General features: G+C 36.4%; 1 protein-coding gene across 1 annotated transcript in view; it reads left to right on the top strand.

Moving 5' to 3' along the window:
- Window positions 1–23,828, top strand: part of LOC145679885 (protein lifeguard 3-like) — an 85,264-nt gene that overhangs the window by 13,419 nt on the left and 48,017 nt on the right. Inside the window, exons 2-3 of the mRNA XM_081750401.1 lie at window positions 18,182–18,315; window positions 22,781–22,834. Of these exons, the coding sequence (XP_081606527.1) occupies window positions 18,182–18,315; window positions 22,781–22,834 (188 nt within the window). The remainder of the gene's footprint in view (window positions 1–18,181; window positions 18,316–22,780; window positions 22,835–23,828) is intronic.

The raw sequence follows: 23,828 nt of genomic DNA, 5'->3' as shown, positions 1-23,828 counted from the left end.
TGAGACTGAACCACAGCAAAGGTTTACATCACAACCCAAATGCTTGGGACCGAATCTGATTTCTGACATCACCGCAATCCCCAAGGGACCAAGGCATCTGCAATGATTAAAGCAAGTCAATGATGATAGAAGAATTTGTTGAATGAAATGTGGGAGGAAGCGAGAGTACCTGGGAACACCCACGAATACGACCTTGTCCACCACAAACTTACTAGGCTGGGAATCGAAACAATAAGGACCCCATGCACCAGAGATAGGGCTCTACCACTGAGCTATCGCGCCCAACGATTAAAGCGTCAATGATAATAGAGAAATTGGTGGAATGGAAATGTGAAGAAGCGGGAGTACCCTGAGAAAAACCACGAAGACGATCTTGTCCACAACAAACTTACTTGACTGGGGATCAAAACAATAAGTACCCCACGCACTAGAGGAAGCGCTCTACCACTGAGCCACCGCTCCCAATGATTAAAGCAAGTAAATGATAATAGAAGAATTAGTGGAATGAAATGTGGGAGGAAGCGGGAGTATTCTGACAAAACCCACAGATACGATCTCATCCACCTCAAACTTAATTGGTCCACCAGAGGAAGCGCTATACCACTGAGCCACCGCGCGCAATGATTAAAGCCAGTCAATAATAATAGAGGAATTTGTGGAATGAAAAGTGGGAAGAAGTAGGAGTACTCTGACAAAACCCACGGACACGATCTTGTCCACCACAAACTTCTTAGACGGGGATCGAAACAATAAGGACCCCACGCACAAGAGGAAGGGCTCTACCAATGAGCTGCCGAGCCGAATGATTAAAGCAAGTCAATGATAATAGAAGAATTGATGGAGTGAAAAGTGGCAAGAAGCGGGAGTACCCTGAGAGAAGCTACGGATACGATCTTGTCCACCGCAAACTTATTTGGCCGGGGATCGAAACAATAAGGACCCCACGCGCCAAAGTAAGCGGTCTACCATTAGCCACCGCGCCCAACAAGAACAAGAAAATTGGAAGTTACTAGGAAACATTTTAAGAAGCAATATCTTTCAATGGTAAAGACCACTGCCCGATGATCGTCTTTTAATAACTTCATGAGGAGAAAGCATTGATAAGTCCCTCTCCTATATTGTCTTTTTCAAAACCACATACTTTATCCGGATATTATCCTTTATTCGTCATCCGGATGTAATCAGTTATCCGAATGTTCTATTATCCAGATATTATCCGCTATCTTAATTTTATAAATTATCCGGATAAACCCATTATCCGGACATTATCCGACATCCGGATAACATCCGTTATCCGGATCTTATCCGTCATCCGTTATCCATCATGCGGATAGTATCCGTTATCTATATTATCCGTCATTCGCTATCCGGATATTATCCGTCATCCATTATCCTGATATTATCCGTTATCCGTCATCCGTTTTGTTGTCCGTCAACCGGATATTGCAAATCCGGATAAGTTTCTATCCGATATCAGTATAAAAATTATCCAGATGTTACAACCCTTAATCACCATCGCAGGAGCATACACGAGCTAAATATCTTCAAAGTCTGCTACACAAGAGCGGGAACGGATCCAGTGGGCGATCATGGCGATTGCCTCCCAGAAAGGGAATATTTGTTATTTTATATATAAATAAAACCCATTCCAGAGTTTGGAGATCTTAAAAGTAGCTCTAAATAAGAGTATTACCAACCACCGAGCCCCCAGAAGTCCATCGTAGATGCACCTCTGGACAAGAGAATGGGAAACACTTATTATTCACATTCAGTTTGCGCATCTCAACAAATAAACCATATTTTCTTTCACTTCTGCATTCTACTACTGCATTCTACTGAACAGTAACGCCTTTTATGTTTAAAAATAATTATTCATTTTGCAATAATTGTCAATGTTTATAAGTTCAGTAATTCACCATGAATAGAGTCAACTAGAAGTGTTTTTGTAACGAAGAAATAAAAACATGAACTGTGAAATATCTTCTCACAAACTGTCGAGAGTTGAGAGTCGACAAACTTTGCTCTTTCGTTTACCGATTACCTCGAAACCGCGGTAGCCAGAATTAGCTCAGGATAGGGGACTTACATTAAGAAAATGAAAATCTTAGGAAAATGCAGAAGTCTTTTAGTCTGAGAGAAAAAAGGAATGAAATCTCTAATTTCTAGTTCTGTTAGTCTTGTAGCTCTTAGTCCGTACCAAAGTACTGATAGAAATATGACCAATGAATTATGACTATTTTGTAGAACATTCCACTTTAATATCACAGGAAATTCATCTGCTGGGGTTGCTTGGTTGTAAAAAGTAATAGAGTGTATTAGTATACTTTGTAAAGTACGTATACTGTCGCTGATTTGTGATAACAATCAGAAACAGAAGTAAAAGGTGAATTGCAGTAATAGTTTTCTGTTAATATTTATATTCAAGGGGAGACGGAAAACCTACTTTTATCTTAACATTTGTTTTTCTTAAAATTTCTATTCGGGTTCACACCCTTCCCCCTCAACATTGAATACGGAAATGGAGAACTTATTTAGAATTTGATTGTTGATTCCAGTATATTTCAAGTATCACTTCTCGGACCTGGGAATGTGATATGTTGATAGATCGCTATCGTCGATATATATATTATTATATATCAACATTCGATATCGCGAATATATGGACATGAATATATCATTCGAAATTTTCGATATCGATATTCGGGGGGCGGCGAGGTATAAGGGGCCCCTAAGACTTGCGATGGATGAAGAAATTAAACTTACTTATTACAATATTGTTTTCTAATCATAATATCATTATTACCACAAATTGCAATGCAAATACATCCACTTTCAAATTTGCAATATTATATGGTATAATTTCTTAGGCGCCAGAACTTTTCTGTTCCCTGAAAAAAGAAACAAAAAATCACGTGCAAAAGCAAGTGCTTCGAACTTTGAACTAGAATTTACCATAACAAAGTTTTTTTATTTCTCTCTCTTGGAGATTGATTGATTGATTTTGAGTTTTACGTCCCGTTCAGCAGCGAGGCTATATGAGACGTGGACCTACTGATTAACGTGGAATCCGAACCACATGAACTCCCTCCGGGAATCGAACCCGGGTCTCGTTACAAATCGGAGGATAATAATGGGAAAAAATATTTTATATTTTGTTTTCAGCTATGGATTTTAGATTTGCAATTGATATATTGTTCCGTCTTAGCCGAATTTGAGACAAAAGAAGTTTCCAATGAGTTACTCAAAGAAATGTTTTCCGCCTCCAAATGAAAATAGGAACACTTAGAAAAACTTATTATCGGGTTTTAACACACAAACATATGATTGATAGAGTATCGACCTAAACTACTCGACCATTTTGCATGCTTTTGTAGGCTTTCTTTTAACTTTTGTGAAAGCAGTTTACTGTTCCATACTCGCTTTTGTTTATTGTGATACGACTATGAGTTCTCATTGAATATTTAGACGTCACAGCTCTTGCAATGTATAAAAGTGTTTCTAGAATAAATCACATTCAATTTTACGTCCTAATAACATACGTAAATCAGGTTGAATTCATGAAATGATTGAGGTTGGAGTGAGCGTAAATGTTTTCATACTTACAATGTTAGGAGTCTGGATATGTAAACCCGCTTAACGTAGGGATTTAAATGACGTAAATAAAGCTGTAGAAACTTTTTATCAATTAATTGACGACGTATTTAAACAATGCATTCCAACTAAAAAGAATCCCAGTAATAAAATCTTTCCTGTCTGGTTTAACTCAGAAATAATTCGAAAAATCAAACAAAAAGCGTACTATCACAAAAAGTGGAAGAACACAATAGACAATAATACATATTACCGTGATAAATTCTGTAGTTTAAGGACGGAGGTAAAGACAAAAATTGCGAAAGCATACAAAGAATTCGTAGCTAACTCCGAGAATTGCATAGCAGATGATCCAACAAACTTTTGGAATTTTATCAAGGCATTTGACTAATGGCCCCCTTATGTATGATGGTGAAAGTCTACAGTGTAACAGGGATATTGCGGAGGCTTTTGCACATTATTTTAAGTCTGTTTACAATCATGAACCTGTGAGTTATAACACTGATGCTCTAATGTCACACGAACCTAGAAGTATATTACTCGATATTTTCCAAATCACTGAAATAACAATATCAGAAATAGAACATGCCATTAAAAGGTTGAAATCTAGAACAGCGTGTGGCCCTGATGGTATCCCACCTTACGTAATAAAGGGAACTATTGATATCATAAAACATCCTATACATATACTATTAAACATGTCCGTAAAATATAGTTTTTCCAGACCGATGGAAAGAAAGCTTGATATGTCCTATTCCAAAAACTGGCAAATGCTAAAAATATAGAAAGCTTTAGACCAATTGCAATTCTATCCCCATTTGCAAAAATTTATGAATATATAATACACAATCGCTTGCTTAATCATGTTAGATCCAGTATCTCTGTATACCAACACGGATTTCTCAAGAATAGATCCACTTCAACTAATTTGACAATTATAACAAACTTTATAGCTTCAGAACTAGACAAAGGAGGGCAGGTGGATGTAATCTATACAGACTTTCAGAAAGCGTTCGATTTAGTTAACCACGACATTTTGCTTGAAAAACTAGCTCTTATGAATCTTTCTAAGCAAGCATTAGTACTTTTCACATCATACTTACGTGATCGTAAACAATCTGTAGCTTACAAAGGTCATATCTCCAACAATTTTAATGCTACATCGGGAGTGCCGCAAGGATCAAACCTTGGACCTTTACTATTCCTCATCACTATCAATGACATAACTAAGCACATCAAGAAATCACATAATTTACTCTTTGCAGATGACTTAAAATTATATGCTCAAATTAAATCACTTGAAGACTGTAAAAACCTCCAGGAAGACTTGGAAAATGTAAAACACTGGTGCCACGTGAATAAATTTAGCCTAAACATAACTAAATGTAAAGCTATTACATTTACTAGAAAAGGAAAATACATAAATTATGATTATACTATTGACGGTATAAATCTTTGTAGGCCGGAAACTGTTAAAGACCTTGGTGTTACCTTCGACCCAAAACTGACTTTCGCAAATCACATTTAAACTATTGCAAACAATGCTTATAAGAGTCTTGGATTTGTTTGTCGTGTAAGTAGAGACTTCCGTAGCCACATGACAATTTTAAAACTATATTATTCGTATATCAGATCCCAACTGGAATACGCTTCTGTTATTTGGACTCCTCATAATGGAAAATATATCCAAATGATTGAAAGAGTGCAGTGTAAATTTTTGAGATTACTAATGTATAAAAAAATGGAATGTACCCAGCATACATATCATACCCAGAACTAACAAACAATTTCAATATACCGACATTAGAGCAACGTAGGTATGTTAATGATTTAGTTTTTCTTCATAAAATAATAAATAACAAAATTAATTGCATAGAACTAAGTTCTAATATATTTCTGCATGTTCCGACGTCTAGAACGAGGTTAAGCAATAGTAGTACCATATACTGTAAGAAAGCACGCACTGACATCCTGTATAAATCCTCTTAATGGAGAATGAGCTCTCACTACAATAGTATTGAAGAAAAGTGTGAAATGATAGACATATTCAATATGTCTGAAAAAATGTTTAGGTACACAATTTGTAGTATAATGAGCTTAGTTAATTAATGAAACAATAAAAATTTCTGTATGTTTTTCTTCTGTAAAAATAATGATATTTTACCATATATGTAAACAAACACTGTAAATGGGCAGGACGCCTGTTGTTGTTACAATAAATAAATAAATAAATTTAGTTCTGTGAAATTTGGGACATGGCGAATAAATACGAGTGAGCTTGGAAATGTGAAAGTTAATCTGAATTTGTTGTGTTGTTGTTACAATAAATAAATAAATAAATAAATAAATAAATTTAGTTCTGTGAAATTTGGGACATGGCGAATAAATACGAGTGAGCTTGGAAATGTGAAAGTTAATCTGAATTTGTTTTACAATCACTTCAAAATACAACTTTGTATATACTTTTAAAAAGCCATCCCTATTTTAAAAAAAGAATTTTACTGTACTCAGGCTCGAACCGCCGCCCTCCGGTTCTAGAACTCTAACAGCGCTATTAAGCACGCTTGACCACAGAGGCAACTCACGAAAATGCGTTGTGATATAGCTAATAGAATCGCTCCAAGCGCAGGTTTACACTTGGAGTTTTAAATAGCCAGTTTCTGTCTTTTTCAGTAATTCCAACTGAATATATTGACTGATTTCCCATATTGGAACTTTGCGTGAAGTGTGAATTGTATGCTCATTTCAAAAATGCACTATTTTCTGTTCTTTCAATTTTACGTACTTGTGAGTGTTCCTAAGACCTGTTGTGTGCAGCGATTTCCACACAGTTAAGCGTTTTACTAACCCCCGGAGGCATAATATGTTAAACGTAGGCAGCATTCTCTTGTTATCATAGTAGTCACTTGCAAAGGCACACCTAGTATTAGTTTTTTTGTTCTTGTGTTGACGTTGAAGGACCAACAAATGCCTTTCGTGAAGCTACAAGTTTTCTTTAAACTTTGTACTTTATAGCAAGAATATTAACTGCTATATAAGACACAATTATATACCTGTGGCGTGGGAGACCCTGGTTTGATTCCAACGGGAGCTCATGTGTTTCGGATTACATGTTAATCAGTAGGTCCCGTCTCATATAGCCTCGCTGCTGAAAAGGGCGCTAAACTCAAAATCAACTCAACTCAATAATTATCTATACACTGAATTTAATAATAAGGAGGGAGGCCGAATAAAGAGGGAGACCTTAAAATTTAAAACGTAGGGCCAGTGTGAGTCAGAGAGGTCACGGTGGGTGGTATGTCACAGTGAGTCACGTCCTGTTGACCCACGACTCACTGACCCACTGACCTACTTACAAATCTTGACCCAATTGACTCACTTCATCTCTGGACTGTACACACAGATAAAGCAGACATATATGTAATCTGACCTTACTTGGCCTTCACTAATTTAAGATAATCTACAAAAAATGAAAAGCAATTTCAAACGCAAAAATATAGAAATGTATTTTCAACGGAACAGAAAGAAAAACGTGACAGCCCAAATTTGAACCCGGATTTCTCTACTCAGCAAGTAGACGTCTTACCGACTTACCCACGGCATATCTTCCGACTTCTGGTTTTGAAACTTTATTTACATTGCGTGTGTTACGTAACAACGTTACGAGATGTCCTTACTGTTGTGTTAACACGCGTTCCGTAAATTTACGAAGTAGCTTTTTTAATCCTCAATCATATATATATATATATATAATATATATATATATATATATATATATATATATATATATATATATATATATATATATATATATATATATATATATATATATAGATAGATAGATAGATAGATAGATATATAGATATGTTGGTGCACCAGTAAGCTCCCAAGAGTACAGATTAATTCATTCTTGATTTTAATCTACAGAACAAATGCTTTTTGTGAAAGCAAGGGGACTGCTACCCATAGATGGCTAAGTGAGGTAAATAAAATTTAAACTTCAAATGGAACTGGGGTGGTTCACCGACAATGGCTGATTTAACACGTTTGATAACAGCGCGGGTAATAGCTTATTTATAAATAGAGCCTGTGTAGGTAAGTGGATACCGCGTGAGACTGTCATTCTAAGGGCCTCGAGTCTCGGCCTAGACTGAGTTAATTTTTTTTCAAGGAATTCGACACTATAAATGATGTTCGCGTTTGATACTGAAAGAGATTTATCCTATGAAGGGAGAAAAACCAAGACGGGGGCAGGGGGAAAGACGGACACTGTTTATCCTTAAGTGTTAATATTTAATTTATTCCCATGTCTTTTGCTCTTTCCTTTCCTTCTTTTCTCATTTTGTTTAGCTTTCCGTACTTTTTCGGTTTCTGCATGAAGCGTATTATTCTTTTCATTTTCTTTGCATTAATTCCTATCTCTTTCAACTTAATGTGAATGGAATTTCTGCAGATTTATCTCGTGGTTGTTTCTCTAAATGATGCTCTCAGATAGTAATACTTTTTCCTCCAAATGGAGGAATATCCTGGCATGTTATGTTCTCGGGCACGTATTTGCTGTCATGTTGGTTGTCCAACTATCAGACATTGAGTGAAACTATTCTGCTACTGGAAAAAGCTATCATTTCTTATGTATCCAACCTCCATTTTCTACTGTCGCTGACTGTACAATGATTTAGCAATAATTTTCCGGATACAACCTTGAATACCAATTTATACAAATAATCAGTAGCGGATTTAGAAAAGTACTTTGGGAGGGGTTTTTCTGATTGTTTCGTTTTCTAAAAAGTCCTAATTTTATTTTGGAGGTGCTTGAAGTTTTGAGTACAGGCGTAACTAATATTTCGTTTCGTTTATATGTTTAGCAATAATCTTCCGGATACAACCTTGAAGATCATTTTATACTGAGAATCAGTGGCGAATTTAGAAAAAGTATTTTAGGAGGGGTTTTCTTACTATTAATGTTTAGTTTTTCTAAACATTCGTAATTTTTATTTGACTGGATCTTAAAGTTTATGAGTAAAGGCATAACTACTAGATATTTCGTTCGTTTTAGACATTCCGCAACTTTGGGGAACAGGCTTCAGTCCGAAGGACCGACCCCCTAACCTTCGCAAAACCGTCACTGCTGGTAATTAATAATAATAGCGATTTAAAAACAATAATAAAGGAAGTCGGCCAACTCCTACCCTCCTAGTCGGCTAGTACACGCACTATTTCTATATTCACAGATGGAATGAAGGAAAGCTTGTCAGAATGGTCGAATGCTGGGTTGAATCCCGGACTTCCCGATAGAAGCGCAAAAGCCAACCACTCAGTCATATTTGTTGTGCAGTTTTATTTAGCTTAACTTAAATATATTCCGTAGTCCTTTTTTTGGGAGTTCTTTGGGATGATATGTTGAATCCCTCTTGTTAAAAATTCAGAAAACTTGAGGACTGGGTAAACCGTGATGGTGGTCAAGGGCGCTCATGTTGTGGTTTCCATGGGGGGGGGGGGGCAAGTATAAGCGACGTTTCAAAAATAGTTTCAAATTTTGCTGTAACTAATGTAAAAATTCTATTGGATTTTCGATATTCTGAAGTACATTTTCCTCTAAGGGGGCGAGCCTTGATGGGCGCCCTTGATGGTGGTTATAAAAAATTAACTGTAGAATTTCAAGAATATACAGAACCAAAAGTTCCAGATGTGCAGCCTTTAATTGTATTATATAAATCTAAGTATTTCTCTTATGTTTTATTTTATTTTGTTTCAAAAAGAGGGTATGGAATATTTTGAAGTAAAAATACTACATACAACTTTGCTAGTTATTTGCATATTTTTTAAAAAGAAGTTTTTACTTTTAGGGTTGGCTCGTTTACACCAGCTGATTTGTTTTAATAACTGGTTTAAACCAAAAAAGAAAAAAAAAGAAAAATGCGAATCGTGTGAACTTCATGGTGGTGACGTTTCTACATGTCAAACCATCTGCATTAGTCTTGTTTCCTTTTCACCTTTTAATCAAGGTGTCCCATGTTCAATTCTCGGTCTAACCACAACCCTTCTTTCATGTGTAAACCAAGTAGCGATTCGGATGTCACTTTAAGCGAAAGTCTTCTCCTTGATAACCTGGGTATTACGTAAGGATGTTAAGCCTAAACATACGAAAGGAAACCAAATTATATATTTCTGCATGCCTGTTGTTTTATAAAGAAGCCAAGGTTGCTTAAATATATTGATTGAAATTAGTAAAATTTATCGATTGTCTACGTAGCTTCCAACATTAGCTTGGATTGGACTTTCAATGATATCTACATACTAAATTTGTAATTTAATACCTCAGTTTTAGCGTACTGATTATAATACGTTGACCTTTAAATTTTACATGGAAAGCAATAACAGGATTTTCCCGTTATTATTTTACATTTAAAATAATGACGGGATTTTCCCGATGACTAGGGCGAGAGTTTCTCAATTTAAGGAATTTACTGACCGGACTTCTTTAAGCTTATGGGACCTCTTCCAGCATAACCTCGTTGTTGCATAATAACACCAAGGCGAAACAAACTTATTTCTGTGAATATGTAATATAAATACATAAAGCAGAATATCTAAATCAAAAAATCTGGTTTAAACCCCAAAAAAGCCTGGTTTAAACCGCCCCCAAAAAACGGGTTTTTGGCATTTTCAGAAACAACCATGGTTCTTGCCAACTCTGCTTACTTTTGTATATAGGAGGTTAAAAAATTCTTATTATATACATTGGTTAATCCTTTGGAATTCATAATGTAAAAATGTTGAAGTAAAATTTTTTAAAATATATTTTCGAAATTCATGGTTTATTTTCGAGGTTCTATATTATTATCGGCATCAACCACTAATTAAATGACTTTTTGTGTTATAGAGAAGCGAAACAAAGTCTGCTTTATCAATTTAAAGCAGAATTTTGAAAAAAGTCCAAAATTTCCCAAGCAAAAAAGCGAAGCAGAAAGAACCGAGTTTTTGTAAAACCGAGTTTTTGTTTCCAAAAAAGCCGCTTTTTTTCCGAGCCCTTGCATCTCTATTCGTAAGTATCAAACTACTTAACCCCGCCCTGTAACAAAGCGAAAGAAATGAGGAGCTCTGATATCAGGACGCTGATAAGAAGAAAGGGAGACCTAAAGTCCAGGGTTGCTGAATGCTAATTTAGCACCATTTGCAATCCTAGCCAAATTCTTTCCACTTCTAACCATTTTATAGCCCATTTTCATATTCAATTTTATATATTTAAAATAGCAATTGTAAGTAAATATTATGTAGGTAGAGGAACGCGAAATTTTTTAACGCCAAATTTCTTAGGGAATGGTGAGCGATACTGGCAGCTTGGCAACACTGCAAAAGTCAATAAAACGGAAGTGTTTTGTCTACAGAAGGATTTTTTCTTCTGAGGATATATTTCATAGTTTATATACTGTACATTATGTTATATTACAATATAAATGTATTAGGTATTGCTAAGGTACACAGGAACTAATTTAAGCACTGACCTAGTTCTTAATTCACATGATTTTTAAAAAGGTGGAATCTGTCCCGTTTTCTGCTGTAAACTTTATGATCACCCTAGGTTTAGGAAACTGCTTTGAACGTTGATCACGATCTATTCATTATCCTGACTGTTTAAGATTATCATACTATATTCATTTTGCATATGAAGAGGTAAACTAATGCACGAAATTTCTCTATTGTTCTCTACACTCAGAGAGCTGCACATTCAGACGGTGATCGTGTTGTCCGCTGTTTACTTATATGGTACCTATGAGTATAACTTTTCATCTTACCGATTGCACGGAGCCGTCAAGCGACGATGGCATAGTGTACAGGGTTGGTCCGGAAAGTAATAGGACTGAGTCGATTTAAAACAAATTATTGAGCCAATCGTTACAATTCTTTAAAACCTTTCAAAATAGGCTCCTTCTGCGTCGATGCAGCGCTGCCAGCGCGATTTCCAAGCATTGAAGGCGTCACGGAAGTCATTCTCCGGAATAGCCTTGAGAGCCGCGATGCAAGCTGCTTCGATCCCCTCTGTCGTCTCAAAATGCTTGCCTTTCATCGGGCGTTTCAGGCGAGGAAACAAAAAGAAGTCCGGCAGGCCACATCTGGGCTGTAGGGCGGCTGCGGAAGCGTTGGGATGCCGGCCTTGGTCAGGTAGCTGTTCACAAGAAAGGCGGTGTGAGCCTCGGCGTTGTCATGGTGCAGCTTCCAGTCGGCTCCGATGTCTGGTCGGACCCGATTGACCTTTCGTTTGAGTCTTTTGAGCACTTCCACGTAAAATTTGGCGTTGACGGTTTGTCCAGGAGGAACAAATTCATGGTGGACGATGCCTTTGATGTCAAAAAAGTCAATGAGCATCGTTTTCACTTTGGATTTGCTCATTCTTCCCTTTTTGGGCGAGGAGACGCCGGCCTGTGCCACTCGGAAGATTGCCTCTTTGTCTCGGGATCATACTCAAAGATTCATGATTCGTCACCTGTGATTACGTTATTCAAAAATTGGAGGTCCTTTCACACATGTTCAAATTTTTATGGCACAATTCCACTCGCCGCAAATTTCTGGTCATCAGTGAGAGCATTTGGGACAATCTTCGCGCACACCTTGCGCATGTTCAAATGCTCCGTCACAATTTCATGAACCACAGTTTTTGGTAAATTTAACATCTGGGCAATTAAACGAATACTTAGTCGACGGTCTGAGTTCAAAACTTCGCGCACACGACTCACATTGTCGGTGTTTGTCGAAGTCGAAGGTCTTCCAGCACGGTCTTCATCGGCGACCTCTTCCCGGCCCTCCGAAAAGGCCTTGTGCCACCGAAACACACCACTTGTTGCTAAAGCATCATCTGGGTAAGCCTGCTTGATCATATCAAACGTCTCTGTCGCAGATTTACCGAGTTTAACACAGAATTTAATCGCGTACCTCTGCTCTAACGAACTGTGCATTTTCGGCTTGCACCACTCACAGAAACACATCGCGCGAAAAAGCCTGTCCTGACTCTCCGTGTGCTCGGAGACAATTGACCAGCCGCTCGTTCGTTAGCTAGGAACGCCCTCTACCGGATCCAGTCGGTGCGCGCACGCTCCGAAGTACAGTCGTGGCGGAATAAAATCAGTCCTATTACTTCCCGGACAAACCCTGTATGCCTAAGTCGTTCGCAAGGGCACGAACGATTTTGAGTGAGTATGATATCATGGTGTTCCTGAGGAGCTCACCCGAATATGATGCTAATCGGCACCTAGTTCTCATTTTGCAATGTGGTGTTACCGGAACACAATGTGACAAACTCACGACGAACGGTACGTTCGTTCCGCATTCCTGGTCTAAATGCACTATTAATATTTTTCGGCTTGCTGTGCAGAATGCTTCAATTTGAATTTGTAAAGAAAAAAAGTATTCGCAATTGTGTGTTCTCCATGGTGTATTTTCAACAACGAGTACCTACCGACTGTCTGAGTAACCCCACGCTGTTAGCTGGATACGTACAGAGTCTGTAACATTCAATTACTTTACCTTACTTCAAATTTCCTACCAGATGTCTGGACATTCCATCCGCATCAACATAATGTCTCGCATTGCAAGTTGTGTTAATTAAAAAAAGTGAAAGAAAATAATATTTTACGGTTTCGATTATATACATACGTGGTATTATTTTCTTGTATGTTGTTCTTCTCTTCTGATTAATAAATACAAGTGCTTTAACCTTAGTAATTTTGTTCCTTCGTATCGTTTCTGGACAATAATAAAATCAAATCTACGTATAATGAGACAAAAAAGTAACCGAAAATTCACGAAGGTTTTGATTAATGTAAATGTAGAATTCATTCCCGTTCTGCCTAAAGGCCCTCCAGCACTTTGTAGAAAATATTTTCAATGATTATCTTTAGACAGAACAGGAATTCCCGTTATGCCTAATCTTTGCAGACAGAGATTTTATGCGAGAAGGGATTTTTTAAAGGAAAATGCAGCACCGAAATGCTTAACTCCTGGATCATAACTTATGTACATAATGGCTTAATAACGAGGGCGCGGACCCAAGTGGTCAAAATCCAAGGAAAATTCTGACGAGACGAACAAAATCCAAGGGACCGAACCATAGGAGTATATATTGGATGTACCAGTGCACACCCTAAATGGTTATTTTTTCCCTTCAATTGTCATATATCTAAACCGCTATCTGTAATTTTTTAATTTACTCAAATAACTTTCTCTTTTTATAAATACTGAAAACCGAATAAAAACATAAAAATATTACACTAAAAGGACAGCTTAGCTTTAATTGCTTTCACCACACACACACACACACACACACACACACACACACACACACACACACACACACACACACACACACACACACACACACACACACACACACACACACACACACACAATACATGCATACATACATACATACATACCTACATACATATGAAAAGTTCTGGGTACTCCTATTTATTATACATTTAATTCATTTAGCATATTACTGTAAGACCATTCACTTTAATTACGAAAAGTAAGTTTGATGTTATTTTTTAAAAGAATTTTCATCCTTATGAGGTAGTATATAACACCCTTTTATTTTGAGTGTTGTTTAAAGTGAAGAACTACAGATAACATTTTAGATGCATTATAGTTGAAGAAAAAAATAATAATTCTTTTCTTAGGCTGCGCCTATGATTCTATCCCCTAAATTTTGTCCGTTTTATCAGAATTTTCTTTGGGTTTTGTCCTCTTGGATTTTGTCCTGGATTCGAAATAATCTGTTAAGTAATTCTAACAGATTCTGTAAGAAGGATAATTACATCTTCAAGTTTCATCATAAATTTAGATGTTATTCTACTTGTTGTTCTCGGAAAAATGACTAGGACACAGTTCTCTTTAGCAGTGTTATTCACATCTACTTTAGTAAAGATTGATGTATTTTTTAAATACCAGCAGAGAAATGGAAAATTAATTGACTCAGTTGTAAGAAATCCGTTTAACTTTGTAATTGAAACGAACACGAAACAAACTTACTTCGGTCTAATATCAAGTCATTTCGCAACAAAAATTCATTCACATTTCCAGTAATTTATTTTCAGCATACTAAGGCTAGCAATACTTGAAAGGTACTGCAGTTTTCATATTCAAGATATGTTTGGGTCCTATATTAAGTAAACAATACAATGGGATGCATAAGGCGGTCCTTAAGAAAGAGTCTTGGTTTTTTACATCACAACTCAGTTTTCCTCATCACTTGTCTTCTGTAAATAGCAGCAATACAAAATATCAATATCATATAGTGAAATACTTGTACGCTTTTGTAGAGTTCTAATCAAATCCAAAGGTCAGATAATCGAGGAAAGAAAGGCACTTACAAGATTTTGTTTCAGTTTGACACTTTTGAAGGTAGAAGGCTGGAATCACGCGTAATAGATTTGGTGGCTAACGTAGATGCGGTTGCATACTGTTTACATTTAGAACAGTGATGATAAGCTCTGGTTTTAAATAGTATTGACTATATTAATGATATGGGTTATTTAATATTGCTAGTATTTACATTGACAATATAAGTATATTTGACGTATTGCATGTAGTAAGAATCAAGTACAGAAGACAAATCACCTGATCAGGTGTTGCCGAAAAGGGAGTGGTGATGTAGAGACAAAGGCTCTTTTTTGCAGAGAAGTTTCCTTATGAATCCTCTTGCATTGTTTGTTTGATACTTGGCCAAACATGTCTTCAGGATGTCAACTGCGGTACCTTTTAAGTACTGCAAGCCTTAGTATGCTGGATATACTTAAACGGCTGGAAGCCCGAATAAAATTTTGTTGTGAAATGACTTGATATTAGGCCGAAGTAAGTTTGTTTTATGTTCGTTTCAGTTACAATGTCAAACGGCTTTCCTGCAACTGAGTAAACTAATTTTCCATGTCCCTACAGGTATTTAAATCACATTAATCTTTACTAAAGTAGATGTGTATAACACTGCTAATAACAGAACTGTAACCTAGTTACTTTCCCGAGAAGATCAAGTAGAATAACGTCTAAAATTTATGAAAAAGCTTGAAGAAATAGTTATTCTTCTTACAGTACCGGTATCTGTTAGAATTACTAAAGAAAAATTCCGTAGAAAAATGTGTTTCTGCACAGAATACTATATATCGAAAAATTAGTCAGAACAGGAATTCTCGTTCTGCATAAAGGTAAGATAATTTAAAATATTTTCTATATAGTGCTGGAGACCCTTTAGACACAACAGGACATCGAATATAGTGTGGGAAATAGGGATCACAATTGAATACTTTTCCTTTCATGATCTTTTATTGATATTTAATCACTTGTTTCATACAGAGTTATGGCAGGAATCACATTTTTTTTTTGTAACAATAAATACTTCTTGTCAGAAGGTTACATCAGTTGTCTGAACATAAAAGACAAAAAATAAAATATGAGCGAGTTTATACAGTCATAGTGCACATTTGAACAGTCGCCTTTTGGTCACAAAGGCATATTAAAACAGAAAGGTTGACTCTTCATTATGATCAGTGCTTTACATTTTACTCCCTTTGAAGGAACCAAATCGAAATAAAAATATTTAACCGTTTCTGTTGAGGCTGTTCAACTTGCACTATTAGGTTCGGTAACTTGACTTAATCTAATACTTTTCTATTTCTTTCTAGTCTATATTCTCTGGAAACGTTATCTTGCTCGTCCTAAACTTGACGTATAAAATGAATGTCTCTAACTTAAGTCGCTTCTTTCATGGACATACTACTATATAAACCACAGATTTAGTCTTGAAACTAAATAACACGATATTGTCGACTACAGGCTCTGTATCATCGCTTGCCTCTTCTCTACGTTGCATAACGTAGAAACTTATTATAGTTCCCATTTCAGCAGAGATTGACTACCAGTCTAGTTTGCTCCGCATCAAGTTCTGCAACGAACTTTGAAGACTACGCAAATATCGCAACCTCCGTTTTGTCAACATTGCAACTTCTATGAGGAGTAACATTTCCATCTTAAAATGCTTTATCATAACTTTCAAACATTTCTTGCACATTGGCCCTGTAAAATAGGGCAAAGCTGGACAGATTCGTGTTCTTAGGTTTCTGTAATGTGAAAGTTGCATAGGGATTCAAAAGGCCGTCCATCCAATCTCTTCCTGCAGTTTTGTTTACGTCCCATGCTTCTGGATACTTGTAATTTAGTTTATTTGCATAATCGTATGCGAATTTACAAACCATTATACCACTCGATGATGGCGTACGTTCCATCAAAATTCTGTTTATTGATTGTAAAAATTAACATTATCTTTCAATTTAACGTCCCACGATTATGCCATGGAGGGCTAAGGGAGCCAGTAATGATGAAAATTAATGAAAGATGAAATGAAGGAAATGGGAAGAAACGGGAGAACCCTGAGAAAAACATGTGCGCGGTGTATGTTCACCACAAAGTCCACTTGGCGCGAGCTGGATTTGAACCGGAGACCTTGTTCACTAGAGGTGAAAGTTCTACTATTAAGCCACCGCAGTCCCTGTATTTATTGTAGTTTTTCACAGGGAGTATGTTTTCAAATTACAATTACGAGAGCTGTCTATTTCTGAGATGGCCTTGATTTAACAATTACATTTCCAAAGCGAATTGACAACATGGACCAAATGCTTCCAATTAGACAGAGAAAAAAGTTCCACAACATTTCAGAATTTGTCTTAAGTTCCATTTTCTGTTTAGAACTGCCTATTCTTAATAGCTAGCATCGGTTCATGGCTACTCGAAACGTACATAAGAAATTTTGGCAAGATGGTGGTCTTCCAGGTCTGCATAACAAAGATGATAATCCTTCTGATGCGCCACATTACAATTAAAGCAGTTCTTTCAATAAGCAAACTCTCTTATCTATTTTAAACACAATTGTCGAGATTTTAAGACTATTTAGCTAGGCAGTCGTCGACTACGTATAAAGTAACGCGTATAAAGTACAAGCTTTAAGCTTTTCATTTTAGCTTGTAAAGTTTAAGTTTTAAGCTTTTTTTTCCCCTTAGATTGTAACTATAAAGTTTAAGTTTTAAGCTTTATCCCCTTAGCTTATAGCTGTAAAGTTTATGTTTTAAGTTTTTTCTTAGCTTGTAGCTATAAAGTTTGTTTTAAGCTTTATCTACTTAGCTTGTAGCTGTGAAGTTTATGTTTTAAGATTTTTCCTTAGCTTGTAGCTATAAATTCAATTTGTACCCAATGTGACTTCCCTTTAGAGCCTCCTCTGATTAATAACCATATCCTCTCCAGTTGTCTAATGGACGGCATGTGCACCTTTGGTGAACGTGGTTCGGGTTTTATTCCCTATGGAAGAGTACTAAATAAATGAACACATTAACGTGGTTCGATATACACTTTAAACTATAGGTTCACATATCATTCAACTCAGTGCAGAAAAGGGACCTTAACTTTCAACAAACTTACAAGAATAACAGGTTGACAGCTCGAAGTATCCAAGGTACAGTATAGTAAATTTTACTTACCTTTTAAAGAAGCTGTTCGAGTATTTCACATTCCTGCTGATCTCTCATTAATTGAACACGTTGTCTTTCAGACCACTCGTGATTCTCCTTTTACGGAGGCGTTTAGCGACAAGAGTATCAGAGCTGGATTCATACGGAAAGTATACGCAATTCTAACAGTTCAACTGCTGATTACAATTGGAATTACAGCGGCAATATTTTTTGTGTAAGTATTGAATATTAGGCCTATTTCCAAGTAAACAGCATTGTCTATTAGTAATAAATATTTCTTTATGTAGGTTATGCTATTAACCTGTTAATTGACATTTAGCAGGGAACCATATTTTTTTTATAACTTTTTAAAAATTACGCGTAGGCCCTATATAGTTCACATGAAGAATAACCATTAGTCTAATGTGAAGTATTCCTGGCGATGATAATGATTTTCGAAATAAAGATATATTTGCGATAAATGAAAATTTCATTCATTGGGGCTAGGTATTGTTTTCAGGAAGGGTAGATAATTATAAACGTTAATTATTATCCTTATCACAATGTATCAAGTATCTAAAAACAACTAAATAACGCTATCAGTCTCTGTAACACTTTAAGCGGTATTATCATGATGTTACCTATAAGAGAGAACACCACTAAAGTTAACGATAAAATAACGTTGTTGGAGGGGGCCAATAATATCGATTTGAAAACGTTAATACAGGTGTATGAAATTTATTCGGACAAGGAACGGCTATGTGCATTTTCAAAAAAAAAAAAAAAAAAAAATCTTTGCGTATTTTTGTGACAACATGTATTGTAAAGCAATAGATATTGCTTAGGAGATTGTCCTAAACAAACAATTTCTTACATTGGTAACATGTATTTTTATTCTTTGTACTCAAAATGCTGAAATTACTTAATGAGAAACCATGAAACTAATGGTCATGAGAATTTTCTGAATGACTTTACTGAAATATTTATAGAAGTAAACCTGTCACTGGCACCCAGTGGCGTAGGGAAGGGGGCCCAGAGAGGCCGGGCACCCAAAGAGGTCCGACAATGTACTTTGGTACTTTGATGTTTGTATTTTTTTTAAATATATTTTTACATGTATATATTTTTTTGTTTAGAAGTGTGATAGATTTAGGGATTACATATTATATATGGTATTTTGCTTTAGTTGTTGCTTTTTTGATTAAAATGCCTATATTTTTAGTTCATCTTCTATATGTACTTATAACAGCATATAGTAATTTTTCTATATGTACCTATAACAGCACTTGCTTCCCCAGGGGCGGACCCAGGAACGACTTCTGGGGGGGGGCGGTGGGTTGTCATACTACTACTTTTAATGGCTCCAAACTTTGGGATGGGCTTTATTTATATATATAAAATAAGAAAGCTTCCTCTTCTGGGGGGAACGATCGCCCCGATCACCCCCCTGGATCCGCCCCTGTGCCCCCCCAAACACACATCCTGGCTACGCTACTGCTGGCACCCACAAACCAAGTGTAAGAGAGAACAATCACTCTTAATTAAAAAAAATATTCTAAAATCGACGTGGTGCGTGGAATCCCAAGTTCGATCCCAGCTTGAGCCAAGTGGGCTTTGTGGTGGACATACACGATGTGCATGGGTTTTCTCGGGGTTCTCCCGTTTCCTTCTACTTCCTTCATTCTACCATGTCTTTTATTTTCAGCTTCATCTCCCTTAACCTACAAGCATAATCATAGGACGTTATACTAGAAACTTCATTTTACTTTCTGAAAGCGACCTTCTTGACGATATAACTGTAATTGCTATTAAGCTGATTTCCATATGACTGATTTATATCTTATATTGGAAAGCATAGTTTTAGTTAATAAAATTTGGAAGAACATATATAAGATTGTTCGTTAACAAAAAAAAAAAAAAAAAAAAAAAAAAAAAAAAAAAAAAATATCATTATAGCACGAAATCGTGATTTAAAAATACTAATTCTATGATATTTCTGAAATAAAACAGGTCTGCATTCAAATCAATATATTGGAAACCCAATACAGTGAAGCATCTCTTAAAATATATATATCGGACCTTTTCCACAAAAGTGACACAAGTCATAAAACGTTAAAGTCCAAGCTCGTATCTCTCGCGAGAAAAATGACAATAACTGGTAACTTATTTTTAAGTTACTTTATAATCATAATGGTTTCTTCTTGTATGTGCAAAAGTGTAACAATAACTTTAAAATTATCCAAAAACTGAGTGTATTAAAACAAAAATGTCGAATTTCGCGTTATGTTACTTCTCTCATGAGAGGTACCAGCTTGGACCTTGGTTTTTTTTTTTTTTTTTTTTACTTGCGTCACTTTTGTCGAAAAGGTGCTATATATATATCTCAACAAAGGGTATTCCATAATAAAAACAAACTTTTTTGTCCACACAAAAATACATACATGTATTATTATGGGAGAAATTTTCCGTTTTAAGGACACGGAAACATTTGTTTTACCTGAAATGATTTAGAAACCCCTTCCTAGAGGACAGGAATTATTCTCAGTTCATACATATTTATTACAGAAAATACTTTCAGCAGTTTAAAAACAAATATTTAATCATTGGCACTGTCAGCTGATCAAAGCTTTACAAGCAAATTTGCATCAGAAACTTGTATCCGGAGCATTTCGCGGAAGACAACTACAGTAGAGCGTCGATTATCCGAAGTAATTTGGGGACATGGGTGTTCGGAAAACTGGTTTGTTCGGATAATCGAACTGTACATGTTTATTTGCCAAAAAGAAGTACTGTACAGTAAATTTATTCATAAAAAGAAGTGTGCTGATTGTTGAAACACAGCGACTGGCGGCTTGGCCGGTCAGCAGCGCCTTATGAAGGCCCCATTAGAAGCAATATTCCGCCAGTGGTGGCTCAGTGCGGCGACTACTGTGGGAAACTTGGTTTTGGGAGTGAGGGGGATGATGGACGGTAGGGTGGGAGAGTAACAGGTGCGAGCGAGTACACAATTCGGTTAAGCGGTATACAACTACCACATGAGCTCTGAATAATCAAAATTTCTGTCACTTGTTTGTAATGGACGCCTCTGATTTACGAAGAAATAATTATGTCTTATCGCTGTCCGTGACTGACAGATTTCACTGTATTACCCGAGTGCTAATATGCCGAAAGCGAACTGATGTTTTGAGGCTGGTCATCAAATTTAAATTGTTATAGCAGTTAATTTTTGTCGGCAGATTCTTTTTTTTTTTTTTTTTTTAATGAAGAACATCCTGCAATGTTGATTCTTAATCTTACTTAAGCATTCGCGGAACATTTAGACTTATTTGATTAAGACCAGGGGTAAAAATGAGAGGGAATGCGGGGGATGCCGTCTCCCACCTCCAAAAACTATGTACGATGCAAGGATGTTATAAAATAGAGGATATGCCCATACAACAAAATCGTGAAGCCATACGTCACAGTTTCGCCACACCTACTCTGCCCGCTCTGAGCCACTAAGATCGCAATGTTTCGAGCCAACAATCATGGCGGAAACGAGAGTAGCCAATCAGACGTGCCAGGTCAGACGATGCCTAGTTGTTTTTTTGACTTCACTGAGTTCATAGGATGAAGATACGTATGGGCAGATCCTCTATTTTATAACATCCTTGGTACGATGTCCTCCCAGTTCCTAAAAAATTACAATGGGCCAAGATAGACAGGGGAACCGCATGACGTCATGCGGCTACCTACCGTCTCCCTACCTTTTCAGATCCACTTTTACTCCTGATTAAGACTAACCGCCTTATGCAGAGTCGTTTTGAGGTATGATTAGCGTCATACTAAAGGCCTGACTATTACAGGAACCTTGTGTTAGTCGAACTCTTTAGTATGGCTCTAATCACGGGTCAAATTGACTCTGCATACGGCCCTAAATGTCTCACGAGTGCTTTTCACATGTCCTGTGCTAATAATTCTTTCGTTTGGTTTCTCCAACGAACTTGATTCTACCATTTCCTTCTACCATGCTTTGACTGTCAAGTCACTTTGATCTACCTGCGGAAAACTACCAGACAGTTAAATACAGCCAAACAAATAGTAGTTTCCTGCACTGTGAACGCCATTTTATTGAGAACTAGAAAATAACATCACTGATATGGAAACAATGCTGCCAGTGCGAATATTCTAGTAAGCTTGTATAGCTTTTCAATCATGTGTTGCCATCCCCGCTTGTCTAGTGGATAGCACGCTCATCTTCAGTGAACAGGGTTCCTGGTAGTGGCGGATCTAAAGGTAAAAACTGGGGGACCAGCCAGTATCCAGACTATGATAGTTATATATAAACTTTCAAAAATATATAAATAATAGCTTAAATTATTTTGTTACTGAAAGAACTGGGGGACCTACGGCCCCCCGGCCCTGGCCTAAGTCCGCCACTTGTTCGTGGTGGGAAGCGCTCAAATTTACTATGGTTCAGATTACATCTTGAACTATATGTCCACGTCTTATATAGCCTCTGTGCTGAGAAAGGACACTGAATTCCAACCAACGAATCCATCATGTTTTAAAAACAAGGTGTTTGTAGACGTAGAATACACTGTGTTTTATGGACTTTTATTCTAGTTCTTGTAATAGACATTCTATACTGTAGAAATAAGTGAATGCTACCTGTAATGTTTTCATTTAAAATGATTTAAAATGCTTTATTTACTTTTCAGACCTAAGGCAAAAAAATTTGTTCAAACACACATTGCTATTGTTATACCAGCCTTGTAAGTATATAGATCCAGAAGTAGATATCTAGTGAAACTTAAATTTTGTGAGAATATTTGAGAGCTGGAAAACCTCAGTGAGCATTTTATACCAAAAATCTGTTCTCTTTTTCTTTTCTTTTTTTTTCATTTTGGTAAGAACGTTTTAGAGGTTTAAACATACATATTAATAGCAGGAGTGAATACATATTATATCTTTTAGATATACATTTCTGCTGATCCATAGATTATTTAGATACCATAATCTCTGCAACCTTGGTATTTAGCTCATTTTGAATTTCCAGATCTCATTCAGAGCATAAAAAATCATATATGTAGAACTTTCTCTTTGTAAATTTGATGTACCGGTAAAGCTTACTGCAAATTCCGACAAATAACTGCACATATAAAAATATAATGATAAGTTATTCTTATACAGCGAAGTACAGGGTGGCCCACATAAAACCATCCCGACTTAGTAATGCAAAGACTAGCAAATGATATTCTATATACGGGATGATTCAATTAAGAACACACAAGAGGCTTTCATTGCCCGAAACCTAGGAACCACTTGTCAAACGCTGCGTTCAGAACCTGCTGCAAAAATGGCACCAAACCGAGTCTGGCGAATTAAGTAGCGGAAATCAAATATTGGGTGATTGATATGCATAAAGATGACTAAGTACTAGTGAGTATAATCTCACCTCTTGAACGAGATTAATCTACAAGTGAGTTCTTACTCGTAATTCGTAAACATAAAAAGAACGAATAGGAATGAGATTGTTCTCACTGTGATAGGCAGTTCCGTCTCATGTAAACTTGGCTTTGATGACGTTTCATACAGAAATGATGTAATGAAAACCATGTTTATTTCGTTCCCTTTTTTAAATCAGGAATTCACAGATGTACAGCAAGTGAAAATATGTCAGTAAAATTAAAATCAGTAGCGTTATTTATCCAGCACAAAAGCACGATTTTTTCTTCTGTTGGGTTAGATCAGTAGTGGTTCTCAAAC

The sequence above is a fragment of the Thermobia domestica genome, chromosome 2 (assembly GCF_964235325.1).
Source record: "Thermobia domestica chromosome 2, izTheDome1.hap1.1, whole genome shotgun sequence".
Taxonomy (NCBI): domain Eukaryota; kingdom Metazoa; phylum Arthropoda; class Insecta; order Zygentoma; family Lepismatidae; genus Thermobia; species Thermobia domestica.
Note: the sequence above shows the minus strand (reverse complement) of the source record. Positions and strands in the feature narration are given on the sequence as shown.